We start from the raw sequence: 19,686 nt of genomic DNA, 5'->3' as shown, positions 1-19,686 counted from the left end.
TTACTGGGATCATTATTTATTTTTTAATCCTTTAATCAAACTGCGATCTCGCGTTTTAGTTTTGCTGTTGGTGATCAAGTTAATTTGACCCGTGTTTATTTCAATCACTTAAGTAAGCATTTCTTGTTAAAATACCCGCTGCCAGATGTTTACTGCTGTTGCAGCGTAGTAAGGAACACAGTCGTTACGTCACTGTCCGGGGTTTCCTAGTGAAGTGAACCCTACGGCGTCATGGCGGAGGCCGGTTGTTGGAAGACCCTGGATTGACATGCCAGCTTTCTACAATCGCTGCTGACCAACGGGCACTAGACTTTGCTTACACCCTTAACGGCAAAGGGGATTTACCAGATTTTTGAACGGAGAGGAAAACCAACATTCCACAAGTTCTACCGAACTGAGTGGTTCGGGGCTGCTCTCCCTAACCGGGAGATAGCCAGCTAGCGTACGGTAGCGTTAGCTATCAGTAGCTGCTAGCTCACCAGATAAATAAAAGAAGAAAGGACCTCTGGAGTGGAAAGGCCAATTTTGACAACTATTTTGTTGGAGTTTCCCAGGTAATCCAACTGAACGCCAGATACCACGCAGAGTGGAGTTACTTATTCCCTTGTTCAGCCAGTAAGTAAGCTAACGTTGCATGTTGATGGGGTAAAAGCCGCGAGAAGTGAGCGGCGAATGAAAACAAGATGGAAGAGGGTGAAGTTAGGTTAGGTTAGCTCATTTGGATTTGCGGGTTTAATAATGAATGCTAAATAGGCTTAACACTTTGCTGTGGTTCATTACGTACATAGCCATTTGCATAGTGAAATATCACAGACGGCCGGGCGCAGAGTGCCGCGTCTATCCAGAAAGTGAACATTCCAGTGGTTCCCTATTAGCGCAAAGTTTGGTCATTTTGTTAGCCTGCGCGCTAGCCTCGTGCTTAATAGCACTAGCTAACGCCACTTTTCCTTGACAACCACTGGAAACGCAAAGCTACGATTCCTCTCTTCGTGTTTACACCACCCAGTTTTACCTAAAACAGTATGAACCTCTTGGCCGTGGCACATGTTGCGGAGTTATCACACTGAATGTTGCTTTTATTGTTTTACACGAGTTATGACTCACTAACCTAGAACACCTAAATACTAGCACAACACTTGTGAGCTAGCAAACTATAATTGGTTAAACATATGAAATGTCTCTAGCCTTTAGCAATAAAGTCGCTCTGGTGGCAGTGTAATAACAGATTAACTCAGTTTATTGTTCCTAGTTTGAATTTGGAGAAAAATAAAGGCTGGCGCGTTGTGAGAGTATGCATACATTATTGCTAACCTACCCCGCCAATAGCTAATACTGGTGGATTTAGCCGCTAGCCAGTTTAGCTCGGTAGCTAACGCTACAAGCTCAACTGTAGCCACACAAAGTCTAAAGGATAACCCAAATCGATGACACCGGTTGGCATAAGATCGTTTACAACTAGACAGTGAGGGGGCTTCTGTTATTTCGCGTTTATTTGGTGCGTGGAGCTTTTTGTGGATGTGAAAACACGCTGCTGATGTACAGGCCCAATAGGCCTTTGCTGCGGTGAGTGAACAAATAGCGTTCAGCTAAGTTACATGTAGCTAACGCCAGCCACACGGGTCTGTTTGTTGTGGTTTTAACTTCAGGTATTCATAGAAATAGATGCGTAGGTGAACTACGGTTAACTTCTCTCAAAGCTTAATTGCGAAGTATAAACTAATTTAGAATCACATCTTTAAAATAACTGGCATTGAGTGTCTTGACATCTCCACAGGGAGAGTTCATTGGCTGAACTTTGATGCACGGGTTGTAGTTGACCAAGGATGGTGTGGTGTTCCCCAAATGCATTTTATTTGTACAAACATGAGTACTGTTTTATTTTGCCATGTTTTTGATTGGCCACTCGTGGTGCATTTTGCTGGAAAAGCATAATATTACTCCACTGTGGCATAATACTGGTATTTCCCAGGCAGACAGCTTTTCTGAAATGATTAATATGTATTTTATCTCACAGGTCAATCACGTGGAACGTTATACTACAGATTGTCAGGGGGAAGTCTATAATTTGGACTTCAGCATGGCTGGACGCAGCGAGAATGAAAGTGTAAGCAACAGCAGTGGCGAATCAAGGTAAAGTCAATTCATCACCCCTCATAAATGACATAAAAGTAGCTTTAGAGATCCTAATTTAAATCTTGATGCAGATCACAGTATGTTGAATTACCTCTTTTACATGACCGTAATATTGCTGATTGGAAGAAAACGCTTTAAGGCCTTTTGCCTACCACTTCTGTGCTTGGGATACACTCATCTCCTGATGTACGCTACCGTTGTTGATAGTGTTGTGTTTTGTACAAGTCTGTTTATGCACTGGGATGGGATTATACAAATTGGGATACCTGGATAGTCAAATTATTTGCATAACATATTGTGTGACCTGAATGATAAATTTAGTCTAACACTTTTGCACTTTACAACGCACTGCTGGAAATTTGTAAAACGTCAGCTACATGCCTTTTTTCACTCAACATACACAATCTATACATATGCAAGTTTTTTTTGGGGGGGTAAATGATTTCTCCTGCATAATTGAAAGTCTGTTCTAAGCGTTTATGTGGTGTAAGCTTTAGTTTTCTACATCATGCTTGTTTTAGTTACTATTTGGTCCAGGATTAGCTTGCAGTTTGTTCTGACGTAAACAAAGCTGGTACGCATCATGCAATGAGAATGAGAACTTACTCAGAAATTTCCCACTTTTGAAACTTAACCAGCTGTTCAGTGTCAAACACTGCTCATACATCAGTGGAGCACAAACATCAAGAGAAGCAACCAGAGCACACATTTAAGCGATGGGGTGGTATTCCAGATGCATTAATACAATTATGTAATTGAAATTATTGACCGGGTGTGTTTATGTATTTTGTTTCTCATATAAATATGTGAGCTACACACACGTAGTCACTCAAATTACTATGCGTTACTGTGTTTATCTACGTACCTGATTGGAATGGATACCGATGTAGTAAGCAGAGTCCAACTAGTCCATCTGTAAACGATGTATTGTGGAAGAACACGTTGATTCTTTGTAAAGGCTGATATAGATAGGGATTGCCAGGAATATAAAGGCCACTATTACAAAAGATTTTAAATCACTCCGATAAACAGACTAAATCACTCTGTACAACATTTTCATTTGAGTATGATTCATGTGACATTTACTAATGCACAATTATGTATTTTTGTCTTTACACTTGACAGTAATTCTGATGATGAATCCGGTTCTGGATCGGGCTCAGCATCAGGGTCTGGCTCAGGCTCCAGTTCCAGCTCATCCAGCAGCAGCAGCCAATCAGGGAGCAGTGACTCAGGAAGTGGCTCAGACTCTGGCAGTCAGTCAGATTCTGATACAGAGAAATCAAAGGAGAAGATGGAACCACCAAATAAGTCAAACATTGATGGAGCTGAGGTAAACAATTTAGTTGGAAAATATCAAAGACTGACTGCCTAATTTGGCATCTGGAGACACAATATTCATGATATGATAAATGTACTTTTTATATCATCTGTGTTAAACCATAAAACATTGAGAGGAACTATCTGTCAGAGTAAACTCAACATTTACTTGCAACTGCAGTAATGTTGATGACATGGTTTTACACTTTTACACAGTGCTGTTTTTGGAATTTATTTATTTATTATCGGATCTCCATTAGCTGCTGGAACTTATCTACACCTACTCTTCCTGGGGTCTTGCCAGTTTCATCAACCGAACAATGCAGCAAACAGAAAACACTGTTACATCAATACACATTCATACACACAAACAAACACGACACTACACACCTGCTCAAAAGTTGATACAACTAATACTCTCACTCTATTTACTGACAATTCATTTCAAAATCATTCATGAGGATCACTTGACATTAACATTGACGTTAACATATTAATATATTTAGTCAGCATATTACAGTGAGAAGTTATTATTTTTAGTTAACACAGTTAACTAAGGGTGTTAAACATCGTGGTCAACAGTGAAGGTTCTCAGTCATTCAGGTTGTGGTCATTTAAAAGGTGGTCTTTTGGATGGTAGTCAACACTTATCAGGAAATAAGTTCTTAACCTTTTTGTTTATTTTTGTCTAACCTTTCAATACATTAATTGATTGCAGTTCTGGAAGTCAAACCCAAGTATCCTAGCAGTGCAAAGGTCTGCTATGCTCAGGAAACAGCAGCTTCAGCAGCAGCAGCAACAACAGCAACAGAGACAAAGCTCATCAAATAGTGGATCTGATGAGGTTTGTTTCAAACTGCATCCTTTCATATGTTTTCCTGTTGCTTGATTGAAAAGTAATTTGCATCAATTGGAGATGTCATTAGTGTACTTAAATTTTGTCAACATTACTATCTGCTTATTGATTTTGTCTTTGGTGCTAATCTTTCCTAGGACTCCTCAAGTAGTGATGAATCTGATTCATCAAGTGGATCCAAAAGGAGAAAAAATTCAGGCTCCTCTGACTCGGGATCAGGTTCTGAATCTGGGAGTGGTTCTGGGTCAGACTCATCAGCACGGAACAACAGTGACGAAACAGCGTCAGACTATGAGCCCAGCCATAAAAGCAAAAGCAAAAAGCCTCCCACCAAGTAAGTGGACATTTACTTGTAACTTCTTTTCTAAATATTTCATAGTGGCCTCTCAATTCAACTATTAAGGTTGATCAGAAGTGCTACAAACTTGTGAAGGAATATACCAAGTGGTTTATCTCTGCTGAAGCACCAACTCTTAATCTTGTCCCAGGATGAATTTTCGGAATGGAAAGAAAAGCAGCACCCAGAAGAAGAAACCCCCAAAATGTTCTTCTTCCGACGATGAGGGTGATAACTACAAGAAAGTGGTGTCTGCAGGGCCACGGCGGCAGGCCACAGTCAACATCAGCTACAAGGAGGACGAGGAGCTGAAGACGGACTCAGACGATTTGGTAGAGGTTCTGGGTGAAGATGTCCCACAGCCTGAGGAAGATGAGTTTGAAACACTGGAGAGAGTGATGGATAGCAGAACGGGAAGGAAAAGAGGTAAGGACACAGTACTTAGTCATATGGTGTTACCCACTGTAGCTTAATTTGGCCTGTTGACAGGGTTGTAGTCAAAATTTGCAGGATGTAGGTAGGGCTGGGCAGTATGACCAAAAATGTATATCACAGTATTTTTCAAAATTCTGAAGGATGGACTATTTTACTTTGATGATGAGTAAATATTGTAGAATAATCCCACAATAGTAGTAAACTGGTTTGCATGGCCCTGTGTTAGTGCTGCCTGCTGATGTGGAAATCCGGGGACACTGATGGCTCAAAGCTTGAGGGGAAAAAAAATGAATAAATGTTATCAAGATTAAAAGGAAGAAACAGGGACAATTACGGTTTAATTTATTTTGACATATTTATTCGTATTAAAACTGCTATGTCTCTAATGTGTGTAATTCCAATAGCAGTGTGATCGGCTACTGTAATAATTGTAGTCTGTGCGCATTATTTCTTTTCTGTACTGTCTACCTTCAAAACAAAATACAAATATTTTGTACCCTTTATTTTACTCCCTAACAGCAACAGGAAGTTCAACAACAGTGTACGCTATAGAAGCAGATGGGGACCCCAATGCCAACTTTAATCCCCACAAAGAAGCTGGTGAGATCCAGTATTTAATAAAGTGGAAGAACTGGGCCCACATCCATAACACTTGGGAGACAGAGGAGACACTGAAACTGCAAAACGTTAAAGGCATGAAGAAACTGGATAATTTCAAGAAGAAAGATCAGGAGAAAAAGAAATGGTGAGCGCTTTCTTAATGCCAAGTTGGAATATTGGGTTAATCTTGCCTCAGCACTTAATGCCTATAGTTTTCTGGTTTTCTATGTAGTTTCAAAGTCTTGTCACTAGTTGCCCTGTTTTTGATTAAGAAAAAGAGCTAAATTTGTATACATTTTGGATTTCCAAAAATAGAAATGACTCTAATTTTGTTTCTATGTCCCTAGGTTGAAAGCGGCATCACCAGAGGATATAGAATATTTAAATTGTCAAGAAGAATTAATGGACGACTTGCACTCTCAGTACCAGCTTGTAGAGCGAATCATAGGTATTACTGTCAGTATGAAGCACTCTGTTCTGAATATTTTGACACTTCTAGATTTGTGGAACTAAATATGTCTCTGATTTTCTTTGAGCAGGACATTCAAACCAGAAATCAGCAGCTGGCTATCCTGACTACCTGTGTAAATGGCAGGGTTTACCATACTCTGAATGTAGCTGGGAAGATGGTGCTCTGATTGCCAAAAAGTTTCAGAAGTGCATTGATGACTACATGAGCAGAAACCAGTCTAAAACCATTCCATTCAGAGACTGCAAGGTAACTCACTGCCAAGATTTTTTTTCTGATAGAGGTAATATTACACGTGGGTAATGCTTACACTTTTGGTGGACTGGTCAGGTGTTACATTTAATTTGCCAGTTCAGCCTTTCAGTCTTAATATACTGAACTGTGACTTAAACGCTAAACGCTCTGGTTTCTGTTCTTTTCTTTAGGTGCTGAAACAGAGACCCAGGTTCGTGCCTATGAAGAAGCAGCCATCTTACATAGGAGGTGAAGGACTGGAGCTCAGAGACTACCAGTTGGACAGTTTGAACTGGATGGCCCACTCCTGGTGCAAGTATGACTCAACAATCCTTGAATTCTTATCAAATGTATCAAATATTGCCATTCTAATGTGACTTTCCCTGGTTCCATGCCAATTTACATGGAAATCTTTTATATTAAGTTATTTGCAGTGTGTGCGCTTTCTGAACCTTTGCTGTTGCTCTCCTCTGGTCTGTCCTGATTCATAGAGGCAACAGTTGCATCCTTGCTGATGAGATGGGTTTAGGAAAGACAATTCAGACCATCTCCTTCCTCAACTACCTGTTCAATGAGCACCAACTCTATGGGCCCTTCTTACTGGTGGTACCTCTCTCCACGCTAACATCTTGGCAGAGAGAAATCCAGTTATGGGCCCCTCAGATGAATATTGTGGTCTACCTGGGAGACATCAGCAGCAGGAACATGGTATGGTGGTTAAAACATCTGTTACACACACAGTAGTGGACATAGTTGTGCGTTGTGCAACAGCTGCAAAAAAAAAAAACAATACCGTGTTGTAGACTTGAGAACCATATCCAGCATAATTGGTGGTTTTGTGTGTACTGTATACTCTGCTGTATGCCATCCCTCTCTGAGTTGGTGGACATAATCTCTTTAAGGTAGGAGGTTCTGGTTATGGTAAGCTAGTGGTGTAAGATGAAGTGTGCTCTGTTGCAATGAAATTGTATGCCCTGCTTTAATTTCGCCTCCACAATTACTGGATATATTTTAATTGTAAGATGTGCCTTTTCATTTAACAGATCAGAACACATGAGTGGATGCATGTCCATAACAAGAGGCTTAAATTCAACATCCTCCTCACAACGTATGAGATTCTTCTCAAGGACAAGGTAAGCACCTGCATCGCTTTACCATCCATCACACACTTTTTGATTGTTACTTACAGTTAAGTTCTGAAGCTGTGGAGTGTGGTGTAAGCACATATAAAACTTGTCATGAATGGGTGTCTGTCTCCAGTCATTTTTGGGCAGTGTTAACTGGGCCTTCATTGGTGTGGATGAGGCCCACCGACTGAAAAATGATGACTCCCTCCTCTACAAGACAATGATCGACTTCAAGTCCAATCACAGGCTTCTGATCACAGGAACACCACTCCAGAACTCCCTGAAAGAGCTATGGTCTTTGCTGCACTTCATCATGCCTGAGAAGTAAGCAATATCAGTTGATTTAAATTTAATTATTTTTCTTGCTGCTGAGACTTTCTTGTACTCTGAATATGGTCTGTACTCCTTCATTCTACTGTTGGATGAGCAAACCTTACAAAACAGTAAGATGACCCACCAGAGCTGTGGGATATCAGGCCTTATACCATGGTCTGGGTGAATCCTCGACTCTGATTGGCTGCGAGGTTTACATTAAAAAGTGATAATGGACACCTATAAAGACGTTCCAGTCAAATTACCTGATGACAGTTCTAAATGACTGCGCTGGCTCAAACGCTTTGGTAACCGTGGCAACAGAAACACAGAACATAGGTTTTTTTCACAGTTTATTTATCACAACAGTAATACAGTTTTCCCTGGCAGCGATTTAAACGGTAAAAAACAACATTAACGTATTAATAATTGACCTAATATTTATTTATTTGGTAAGTGACCGTAGTATAAGCGGGATAATGCCCTTTGACGTGTCCATTATCAGAAATGAATGGACTTCACGGAAGTCCATTCATTTCTGATAATGGACATCTCGTCGGGCATTATCCCTTACTTAACTGCAACTGTGGAATAATTTGTATCAATTCTTTATATCCCCAGATGTGTACGTATAGCTTTCTCTCTGAAGTTTGGTAAACCTCAAGTGAGGTTGTCAAGAGAACTGTTCAAAGTTAAGTAATATCTACACCCTCGCTGAAGTGTGCTCTATGTGTTGTTTCTTAAGGTTTCATTCTTGGGAGATGTTTGAGGAGGAGCATGGTAAGGGCAGGGACTCAGGATACACCAGTCTACACAAAGAGCTGGAACCTTTTCTGCTACGACGTGTCAAGAAGGATGTGGAGAAATCTCTTCCGGCTAAAGTGGAGCAGATCCTGAGAGTGGAGATGAGTGCTATCCAGAAACAGTATTACAAGTAAGAGCTGAAGTCATTATGTTCCTGTCAGTCTATTTAAGGTGTCCCAACTTTGACCTATAATGACTTTTTATTAAGAAGAAATTAAGATTTAATGAACTGAACTGGACACATAACCAGGTGCAGTACTTGCTTTTCTAATGTGACAATATTAAAATTAATAAAGATTTTGAATATTTGTTATAGAAGGCATAGAAGGTGACCTGACTTTTTGGAATTAAATAAGTGCCAAGGAATGCATTTTACATCCACCATAGGCAATGGCTGGCTATTTTAATATTTTGTCCAGTTTCGTACAACTGCTATTATGTATTTACCTTTAGGTTGCATATATATGTGGCTGATTTATCCAAATAATTCCTGTTTTAAAATGTGCCAGGTACAGTTGGCTGACTGATTGTCTGGTCCTAGAAGTTAAAGCTCCTGACTATGGAAGTCTGAACTTGGCAGACAGAGAAATGTGTATTTTCAGTCTAAAAAGAGCACTTCTTCCACAATATATATAGAAATCCATGAAAGTGTCATTTAACCATGTGGTCATTGATCTTTAATCACTTCCTGCTCATGTGACACAGTTAGTCAGCTGTGGAAGATGGTACATTATTATACCATCTATAATTATGACAATAGTAATGTTTTCATAGTAATGTGTGTGTATGTTATCTGTTGATAATCAGATGGATCCTGACCCGGAACTACAAGGCTCTGAGTAAAGGTACCAAAGGTAGCACTTCAGGCTTCCTAAACATCATGATGGAGCTGAAGAAGTGTTGCAACCACTGTTACCTTATCAAGCCACCAGAGGACAACGAGTTTCTCAACAGAGCTGAAGCTTTACAGGTTTGTCCAATTTGTTATTGTGTTACAACTTCTGCATTTCTGGGACAGCTCTACCCATCAAAATAAAAAGTTTCCCAGTGTAAATACAAATGGTATCCGTTTACTGTCATTTCACAGTTTTAAACTTGATTGGTGCTCTTTCAGTATCAATTTCATATACTCTCCTTATGTCTTGCCAACTCTTAACATAATATTAGACTGAATCATTTCTCTCTTATTATGTAATATGCATTCATTTGGTTTCATTTACCAACATTTGTAAAAAAAAAAAAAAAAAATTTAAAAAAATAGGTAAAATTTAATCTTCATTTGGATGGAAGCCTTATATGTTGAGACGGTGAACTGATTTTTAAATAACTGTGATTCATTACAGCAACACATAAATTTCAGGATATTTCTGGGTGACAGTATATCATTTTCTGCTCCTCTCTCTTCTTACAGCAACTGATCCGCAGCAGTGGAAAGCTGGTTTTGTTGGACAAACTGCTGGTGCGCTTGAAGGAGCGAGGTCACAGAGTTCTCATCTTCTCCCAGATGGTACGGATGCTGGATATCCTCGCTGAATATCTGAAGAGTCGGCAATTCCTTTTCCAGGTAGCTACACACTTTTACTTACTACATATTATGCGTATATGTGAGAATTGTGTTCCACCTAACTCAGAAAAGGTAAAGTGCTATGTGTATATGTGTCCTAATGTTTCCATGTTGTAACTTTCTGTAGAGATTAGACGGCTCCATCAAAGGGGAGATGAGGAAACAGGCATTGGATCATTTTAATGCTGAAGGTTCAGAGGTACAGTGAGATTTCTGTTGATACAACAAATACAGTTTTATAAATATAAGTAAACCAGGATTGTTAACATGAATCAAATGTCTTCTTGCGTGCCCAGGATTTCTGCTTTTTGCTATCTACACGTGCTGGTGGTCTGGGTATCAATCTGGCATCAGCTGACACAGTAGTCATCTTTGACTCAGACTGGAACCCCCAAAATGACCTGCAGGCCCAGGCCCGAGCCCACAGGATTGGACAGAAAAGACAGGTCAGCAGTTTGCAAGAAATCGTCCATTCCCACTGCTTTGCCTGCAGTGGAATGTTGCGTCCGTGTTTTGTAGATATGCAAGCTGTTGCCAATATTTACACATCATGGAGCTGGTTTTTCAATTACTTCAGAAGTAGCAGTGAGGAAGCATTGTTCGGTATTAACAAAATTGCATTTCAACTAAGTCCTAAAAGCTTTACCTCACTTAAAAATGACCTTTCCACAATTTTGAAATGTTCTGTAGATTTCCATAAAAAAAAAACTTTCATATTATTCCAGTAGTGACCATGTTAATTCAGCCTGTCAAAGTGTACTGCCGGAACATGTTCAAATGTTGTTCTGTATCTGATTGTGTGCTTGTGTGACTGGCAGGTGAATATTTACCGTCTGGTGACAAAAGGCTCAGTGGAGGAAGACATTATTGAGAGGGCAAAGAAGAAAATGGTGCTGGATCACCTTGTCATTCAGAGGATGGACACCACAGGGAAGACTGTCCTCCATACTGGTTCTGCTCCTTCCAGGCAAGTCATTCATAAAACATTCTGCCGCTTGAATGACTCTCCTCCCTTTTTCTATTGTGTATTGTTTCTGTGCTTGTTGGCCTCATTGTTTCTGGTATTGTTGTATTGTTTCTGAGTTGATCTCAATAGAATGTGTTTTATTGCATACAGTTCCGCACCGTTCAACAAGGAGGAGCTGTCTGCCATCTTGAAGTTTGGTGCTGAGGAACTTTTCAAAGAACCAGAAGGTGAAGAGCAGGAACCTCAGGTATGTACTTAAAAACTATGTCTAAAATTCTTACACTGGACTGTACACAATTGCACAATGTATAATGGTAAATATGGATGTTATGATGGTGTTTTATAGGAAATGGACATTGATGAGATTCTTAAAAGAGCTGAGACCAGAGAGAACGACCCTGGACCCTCTACAGTAGGAGAGGAGCTGCTGTCTCAATTCAAGGTTGGAAGAAATTTCTCCAAAAACATCCAAAATTGTTATGTTCTGCTATTTAGCAAGTACACTTACAGTTTGTGTGGCCTGACATACACAGGTGGCCAACTTCACCATGATGGAGGACGAGGATATAGACCTGGACTCTGAGCGAAGTCAGCGGAGTTGGGATGACATCATTCCTGAGGAACAGAGGAGGAGGATGGAGGAGGAGGAGAGACAGAAGGAGCTGGAAGAAATCTACATGCTACCACGCATGAGGAATTGTGCCAAACAGGTACACCTGCAGCCATATCCGCTTTAATCATAGCGCATCTACACAAGGTGTTTAAGCTACGTTCCATTTTAATTAATCCTGTCCATGGAAACATAGTTAACATGCCATGTTTTCAGTCACTCAGTCACTCTGTGACTGAAAACATGGCCTGTTGCAAGTCTCTTGTACTTGTTGACATGCAAAACTGTCACAGTGTCATGGACTGTGTTTGACCTATATTTAGTAGGGAGGCAGCGGTAGCAGATATTAGTCCAGTGCTTCAACCCTAGCATCTGTTCTGGGGGAAAAAAAAAAAAATCAAACCATGTTAGAACTGCAATTGTAATTGTATTAACCCAGCACTTAGAAAAAGCTCGGTTACAGCAATATATGCAAATGTGAGTTGTTGTTTTTTTAAATTGCAACATTTGACCCACTGGAGAAATAATTTCCGTGGTATTTTGTGCATTTTGGTGTATTAATTAGCCTGTTTTCTTGTTTTCACTAACAGATAAGCTTTAATTCTAATGAGGGGCGGCAAAGCAGGAACAGGAGGTACTCTGGGTCCGACAGCGACTCCCCATCAGATCGAAAGAGGCCAAAGAAGAGAGGACGGCCTCGGACCATTCCACGAGAAAATATTAAGGGTTTTAGTGATGCGGAGATTCGAAGGTGATTATACTGAACAACTGATTTCTTTGTGTAGTTATTCCTCTGCTTATCCTCACCTAATCCTGTTCAATGTGTGTGAATTACTGGCAGGTTTGTAAAGAGCTATAAAAAATTTGGAGGACCACTGGAAAGGTAAGCTGGATTAGATGTTCTTTTTATTTTTATTCCGAACAACAAGATGCCACACATTCTGCTTAGCATGTATTGTCTCCACTCAGGTTGGATGCTATTGCTCGTGATGCTGAACTTGTGGACAAGACGGAACACGACCTGAAACGGTTGGCGGAGACTGTTCACAACGGTTGTGTGAGAACACTGCGAGAAAACCCCTGTGGAGAGAGGACTTCAGGTACTCCAAGAGATCTGTTTCAGTTATAATGAAAGTTTATTTTATTGATTGGATACCAGTGGATCTAATCATTAAATCATGGAAGATGTTTTAATGTCAGGCACACATTAAATTGGAGCATGTGGTGCTAGAACACAACCACTAGTGGATTTTTGGGATCAATAATATTAGGGATATTTATAGTGGTTAAACATTGATGACTTGCTTATTCCTACACTTCCTCCATGTTCTCTTTGCAATCGTCATTTTTTTGTTGTATTAAGGATGTGAGTCTTGACATTTAATCACCACCGTGGTGCAGAGTTGTTGAGGAGATTGTGTTGGTTTCCTATGGAAACGTAGCAGCCAATGGAATGGAATGGTCTTAAACAGACACTAGTCACGCCAGCGTCTGACGGGCAACACCCACAGGTGTTCCTATTTAAACCCCAACTCTCCACCAGTCTTTTAGAACTGAAGATGTGTTTGTTTTATTGTTTGCTTTTGCTGACACTCTTGGCAGTAGGGCAGGTATACCTAAACATACAACATTCACATAAAGTAGCAGACCGTTTCTAACTTGTTTGTTTGTTTTTTTTGTTATCTGATGCACAGTTTCTTTACTAACATACAGAATACCTTTCTTTGTGGCCATATTTTACCTTTCAGTGCAGTTTTCCACAATACTGTCCAGTGTTTGTGCTGGATTTAGATCTAGTGGAAAGAAGGACTAAGCTATAAACACTGTGCTAATGAATTGCGCTCTCACCTGGTTGTTTCTTGCATTGTATTGAAAGACATCGGCTTGTAATGTCAGCCCATACCTTAGTTGCAAGAGCGGGACACATTAACAATAACACGTTTTGTTTACTGACGTGTATGTTGCTCTAATATGAATTAATTTCTTTTCATTCTTTTACCACTGGTTTGGTCATCAGGAGGAAGAAGAGGGAAGGTAAAGGGCCCCACATTCAGGATCTCTGGAGTGCAAGTTAATGCCAAGCTTGTTATCTCACATGAGGAAGAGCTGGCTCCTCTCCATAAGGCCATTCCTGCAGACCCTGAGGAGAGAAAGAAGTAAGGCTCCTGGTGTAAAACTTAGTGACTTATTCTGTTGATCAGAGTGATTTGTTATTTACTAAACAACGGTTGTATGGCAATATTAAGTCATCTCATAGAATTTATTTAGAAATCCAGGTAGTATGACTTGTGCCACAACTGACAGCTGAGCTGAGACAGATGGTTTGTTGTGAGAAAGCATGTAGCGCATCAGTTACTTTCCAAAGTGACCTTTAGTTTCTGTGCCTGTGAGCTTCAAGTGTAGCATTTAAAAGAACATCAAAATCCCACCAATCTACCTTTAATGGAACCTAATGTATATTCTTGTAGATAATGGTGTTTCTGTTTCATTATCTATTTTTTTATTGAATGTATATGACATTCTGTATTTTCTATGGTAATCTGCAGTAAAGTTATGTGAAATAAAGAGGGATAGAGGTGTATTTAATTGGTTGAAGAAAATTAAGACTAAAATGGTGTAATTTATTCATACGATATATTCACACTACTTGATTTAGCAGTATTTAATCCCTCCATATACTGGAGTGTATGACTCTAATTTAAGACAGAATCTGTTTAACAGACTTTTGCTAAACCATTTTGCATTTTATATGTGAGAGTGAATATGGCAGTCTTGACTTGTCTTTACTGTTCACTGTACACCAAGAAGCATATTTTGATAAAAAATGAAATAAGACAAAGGTGACCAACCCGCTTGATACTATATGATACAACAGAATATATTTGTATTTTAAACGTGTGTGTTTGATTAGGTATATGATTCCATGCCACTCGAAGGCAGCGCACTTTGATATTGAGTGGGGTAAGGAGGACGACTCAAGCCTCCTCATAGGAATCTATGAGTATGGTTACGGCAGCTGGGAGATGATTAAGATGGACCCAGACCTCAATCTCACACACAAGGTAAGTCCATTTCTCTTCTCCTTATTTGTACAATAAACATTGTTGTAATATTATTGATGAAGTTATGTCAATGCATTTAATGATGACCAAAAAGATAGATAATGTAAAACTACCATGAAATGTTAATTAACTGTAGACATAAGTTAAGGTACTTCATGAAAGAAACGGCCAGCCTGCTTTAAGATCTAAAAGGGAAAAAATGTCTACAAACTCTTTGCATCCTGTCCATCCCTTATTAAAGTCTGGCCTGTCTTTTTTCCCATGAAGTCCCGTCTATGACTGAGTCCTAACATGAACATGAGGAGATTTGAAGCTTTAAGATCTTGTTATTTTCACTGTTAAGAACAGCCGCGCTTGCAGTGTGACTTTAGAATCCTTTTGTGTTTTTATCACATGAAACGAGACTCTCTGGCCTTTCTAAACATACCAAATTGGGAAAAAATAAAATAAAAGTTATCATTACAGTCACATGGTTAACCTGAACGTCTATTTAATATAAATATTTTTTAGCAAATAACTTCTTGATCTTATATTTCTATCCCTCAGAACACACATCTATTCCTTTTTATACAGTAGAACAGCAGTCTTTAATATTGGGACATTTACTCTGATTTCCTTCCTAATTTTGTAATTAATATAATTATATTGTATTAATATCTTTAAGCCAACAAGGTATAAAAAGTATCCCATATGAAAATTACACATCACTGTAATTTGTTGATCAGCTCCTACCAGATGACCCTGACAAGAAGCCACAGGCCAAACAGCTACAGACCAGAGCAGACTACCTCATCAAGTTACTGAGCAAGGACCTGGCAAAAAAAGAAGCGCAGAAACAAGCAGGCACAGTAAGTGTGAACACATCTCCAAATATCAACATCATGCTGTATGTGTGCCACGGTGTACCATGTTTCTTTGTTCTTATTTAGGCCAATTCACGGAAGAGGAAACCAAGAAGTAAAAAGAGCAAGACTCTGAAGCCAACTAAGACAGAAGAGGTGATAAAGAGCCCATCCTCAGATCTCCCATCGGACAAGAGGTCAGATGATGAGGATGAAATTGAGGAAGAAAAGGTACATTTAGAAAATACTCTTTTTCTCTTTGATGCCTGAAGTGTTGAGTGTTTTCTGTTTGGAGTTAATGTGACATGCTTCCACCGGTTCAGGAGGTGGCACCAGTGAAGGCACCAACGAGACGGAGTCGGGCGGACAGAGTGGTGGTGAAAGAGGAGGAGGAAGAGGAGGAGGAGGATGACGACGATGAGGACGACGACGACGACGATGAGCCTGAGCAGGAGGAGGCTTCTTCATCAGGGGAGATGGAGGTCAAAGAAAAGGAGATCAAAAAAGAAGGAAAAAAGGATAAGAAGGAGGAAAGTTGTGACATAAAAGAGGCAAAGGAACCAAAAGAGAAAAAGGAGACAAAGCCTCTGGAGGCGGTATACAAACTGGAGGAGAGCCTGGAAAAGGTAAGTCATAATTCTGTATGTTAAGTGATTAAATGGCTGGATGGTTCTGCTCTGTTGTAGCCATCCGGTTGAAAAACAAATCTTATCAGGAATTCATTTTTCATCAACTCTTCATCAGAATGACACAAAGCCTGAGGTACGAGAACGGACGAAAAAACCCTCTGACGGGCCGGTTCATATAACAGCCAGTGGAGAGAATGTGCCAGTATCTGAGGAGTCTGAAGAACTGGACCAGAGGACCTTCAGTGTGGTAGGTTCAGCTTAAGCTCACTGATTAATGACTAAGAAGCAACTCGTTCGGCGAGGGGTTGTCGATGAGACTTCCTGCAGTTGACGTTTGCTTTGATGTTGCAGTGTAAAGAGAGGATGCGGCCAGTGAAAGCAGCCCTGAAGCAGCTAGACAGGCCAGAGAAAGGGCTGTCGGAGCGCGAGCAGCTGGAGCACACGAGACAGTGTCTCATCAAGATTGGAGACCACATCACAGAGTGTCTGAAGGAGTACTCAAATCCTGACCTGATCAAACAGTGGAGAAAGTTAGTATACACAAATGTATTCTTAAGAAATGCATTTAACAAATATACTGTATATCATTAATTCCACAAAAATGTTGTCAGTTCTCTGCATTGGAGGTCAGACCAGTGTGATCCACATTTGTTCACGAGAAGGTCGTCACAAACAGAACTTTGTTAGTATGTTACATTTGATAAACTCTTTGTTCTTTACAGAAACCTGTGGATATTTGTTTCCAAATTCACTGAGTTTGATGCCAGAAAACTACATAAACTGTATAAGCATGCAATCAAGAAAAGGCAAGAGAATGCCCAGGTATGTGACGGTCCAACAGTGATTCTCAATCAGTATGACCACCTGAACTCATACCATGATGATGATGATGATGATGATTCTGTTTCTTCAGGCAATGGAGCAGAACACTAGAAGTATAAATACCCACAGCTATAAACATGCAGGTACAGTCAGTTTCCCTCTGTCCTAACACAGAAGATTACATGAGATGAGATAGTTGTCACGGTTGACTAATAATTTATGGTCTTCGCCCTCAGATATTGAAAGACTGAAGGACAACTCCCACCAGGACGAGAGCAGCAGGGACAGCTACAGCTCAGACAGGCATCAGCCTTCAAGTCGATACCACGAAAGCAGCAGCAGCAAGGAGAGACACAGCTCTGAATCCCACAGGAAGACGACAGTGGGAGAGTCCAGGAAAAGACCGTACTCCTCCTTCAGCAACGGCAAAGACCACCGAGACAGAGACCACTACAGACCAGACAGCCGGGACAGAGACAGACAGGACAGGTGAGGAGCAAAGGATCAGAAGTTCTTCTTTTGTTGTATTATCTACCCTGGACATTGAAGAAAGGAAAACTGTGTTTGTATTCTGTATTAGTTTCAAAAATTCCATGGGCACACCTAAACCAGCAATAAGTGAAGAGATAAACGGACAAACCTGTGGTTATTGGAGGTTTAATTCTCAGAGTATTTGTTTGTTAGACGGTCTTATCACATATTGCAGTTGAAGATGGTTTCCTATCTTTTAAGCTGTCAGCAGGTGTCTGACCATGCAGTTCAGTGTGTAGCCACATTCTAAATTTGATGGAAAGTCTTTGGAAAAACTTAAATGGGAAGAAGATTAACATCTTTTTAATATCTTACCGTCTTTACACTAGCATTGAAAGAGTTAAATTTTCTGTGTTGATGCTCAGTCACGCCAATGCTGCTGTGTATGTGCAGATACTACAACGACAGTAAACACAGGAAGCTGGATGAATTCCGCACCAGCAGAGACCGAGACCATCGGCTGGACGTGAAGGAACATTCCCACTCAGACCACCGCTCTTCCTACCGATACCACTCAGACTGGCAGACAGAGCAGAGAGCCTCAGCCAGCGGGCCCCGCTCTCCACGAGACCAGCGCTCACCCTACAACTCCCGCTCACCAATGGGACACCGCTCACCTTTCGACTACTCGTCAGACCACAAGAGCACACCGGAGCAGATCTGGAGCAGCCGCAAGACATAACAGGAGCTGTCCGGGTCTGCTCGTAGCAGCCATAGACTCAGCAACACAGCAAATGCCTTAAATGGACTGTGGACTCCAACCTGAAGCTGTTTGAAGCACTGTGTATCAGTCAGTTCAGCATGGCTGTCATCTCCTCGCTTCAGCAGCAGATCATCTCTGGAATCTGGAAGATGAACACCAGGGGTTGGCTCAAACCCAGCAGCAGATTGAAAAAAAAAAAATCTAAGCTTATTTTTATATTTAAGAGTTTAAGCTGCATTGTTGTGTGGGCTCAACAGCATGCAGCACTTTTTTTTTGGGTTATTTTTATAAAACATTTTTGTTAAACTCTGGACACAATTGACCCTGAGTGCTGCCTCATACTCCCACCAACCCATGACACTGGATCCTGTATTTGACTGTTCTCTATGTTTGTCTGTCTGTCTCTGTGTCTCTATCATACTTAACATGATTATCTACCTTATTTAAGTGTTAACTCAATGAGAAGTCGGTCGTCACATGAATCATGTTACAAGGTGATATAACGGTGTCTGGTTGAATCCAGTCTGGGCTCAGGCTCACCACCTGAAGTACCTCATTTACAGCATTTGTCATTTCCTCGGCAGGTTTTCTTTTTTCCACCAGGTGTGAATTATTTAATAACATATCCTAGCTGTAAAAAAAAAAAACAATAACCTGCTTTTTTTTCTGAGAGCAACTCATGTTTTTTTCTTAAATAATACCGTTGTAAATTTTTTGTAAAATAGTAAATCAGTGGTCTTTTTCCTCAGGCTTTTTGGATTTGTCATGACTCTACTTTCCCCATCAACTCAGGCTTTTTTGTCGTTCTACGAGTGAGTTTGTGTATAATAGTACTTTCATGATAATGCTTTCAGAATGTAACTTTTGGTAAAGGGAAAGTTCTTTAACGATACTCAGTTTTATTCACTAGTTCTTAGTTGTTGTTTTTTTTTTCCTCAGTGTGTTTAAATCAGAGTTGGCAGGAACTGACTTGTCTGGACAGAAGACGGTTGTCTTTCTATAGAAGCTCCTGTTAGATCTAAATGAAATAGACTTTTTACATGACCTTTTTTCTTTTTTTTTTACCTTTCCTTTTATTTTTCTATGTAGGCAATAATAATGTCAATGTTTTCTATGCAGCCAACTATATTTGTGGTGAACCACCCAACTGAATGAAGTCACTGTTATGGTTCGCACTGTTGTACATAAATTTCCTCTATATTTCCAAATGAATTTACACTGAAAGTGCATGAATTTTTATGAACTGTTTTATATAGTTGTTTATGAAGCCATTAAAATCAATCACTGTACTCACTCGTACCAACTCTCTTGAACAAAGTGTCACTTTTT

At 40.2% G+C, this 19,686-nt stretch overlaps 1 protein-coding gene across 3 annotated transcripts; it reads left to right on the top strand.

Moving 5' to 3' along the window:
- Positions 1–199: 199 nt before the first annotated feature.
- Positions 200–19,656, top strand: chd1 (chromodomain helicase DNA binding protein 1). 3 transcript variants are annotated; one of them, XM_047569246.1, is made up of 36 exons: positions 200–554; positions 2,015–2,130; positions 3,259–3,466; positions 4,172–4,297; positions 4,447–4,643; positions 4,798–5,072; positions 5,601–5,826; positions 6,029–6,129; positions 6,221–6,399; positions 6,576–6,700; positions 6,876–7,092; positions 7,428–7,517; positions 7,645–7,835; positions 8,569–8,757; positions 9,435–9,597; positions 10,039–10,191; positions 10,319–10,390; positions 10,488–10,637; positions 11,010–11,158; positions 11,309–11,405; positions 11,505–11,600; positions 11,692–11,868; positions 12,359–12,519; positions 12,610–12,651; positions 12,738–12,868; positions 13,786–13,924; positions 14,680–14,830; positions 15,556–15,678; positions 15,760–15,903; positions 15,996–16,298; positions 16,417–16,548; positions 16,653–16,831; positions 17,024–17,123; positions 17,215–17,266; positions 17,360–17,612; positions 18,048–19,656. In XM_047569246.1, the coding sequence occupies exons 2-36, from the start codon at positions 2,078–2,080 to the stop codon at positions 18,334–18,336; spliced, it is 5,433 nt and encodes a 1,810-aa protein (XP_047425202.1). In that variant the 5' UTR covers positions 200–554; positions 2,015–2,077; the 3' UTR covers positions 18,337–19,656. The 3 variants fall into 3 exon arrangements, 2 of the variants coding, with proteins under 2 accessions (XP_047425202.1, XP_047425203.1); XM_047569247.1 differs by having other exon boundaries at positions 200–615; XR_007110841.1 differs by lacking the exon at positions 18,048–19,656 and having other exon boundaries at positions 16,653–16,835; positions 17,360–17,460.
- Positions 19,657–19,686: the final 30 nt, after the last annotated feature.

Source organism: Mugil cephalus, chromosome 19, assembly GCF_022458985.1.
Source record: "Mugil cephalus isolate CIBA_MC_2020 chromosome 19, CIBA_Mcephalus_1.1, whole genome shotgun sequence".
Taxonomy (NCBI): Eukaryota; Metazoa; Chordata; class Actinopteri; order Mugiliformes; family Mugilidae; genus Mugil; species Mugil cephalus.
The sequence above is the reverse complement of the archived record's forward strand: the minus strand, read 5'-3'. Positions and strand labels throughout refer to the sequence as shown.

Bases quoted from the DNA above. Each gene is read 5' to 3' on its own strand.
- chd1 (XM_047569246.1), top strand. From the start codon at position 2,078: ATGGCTGGACGCAGCGAGAATGAAAGTGTAAGCAACAGCAGTGGCGAA. The intron at 12,520-12,609 runs GTGATTATACTG...AATTACTGGCAG, and splicing joins AGTGATGCGGAGATTCGAAG to GTTTGTAAAGAGCTATAAAA. The intron at 12,652-12,737 runs GTAAGCTGGATT...GTCTCCACTCAG, and splicing joins TTTGGAGGACCACTGGAAAG to GTTGGATGCTATTGCTCGTG.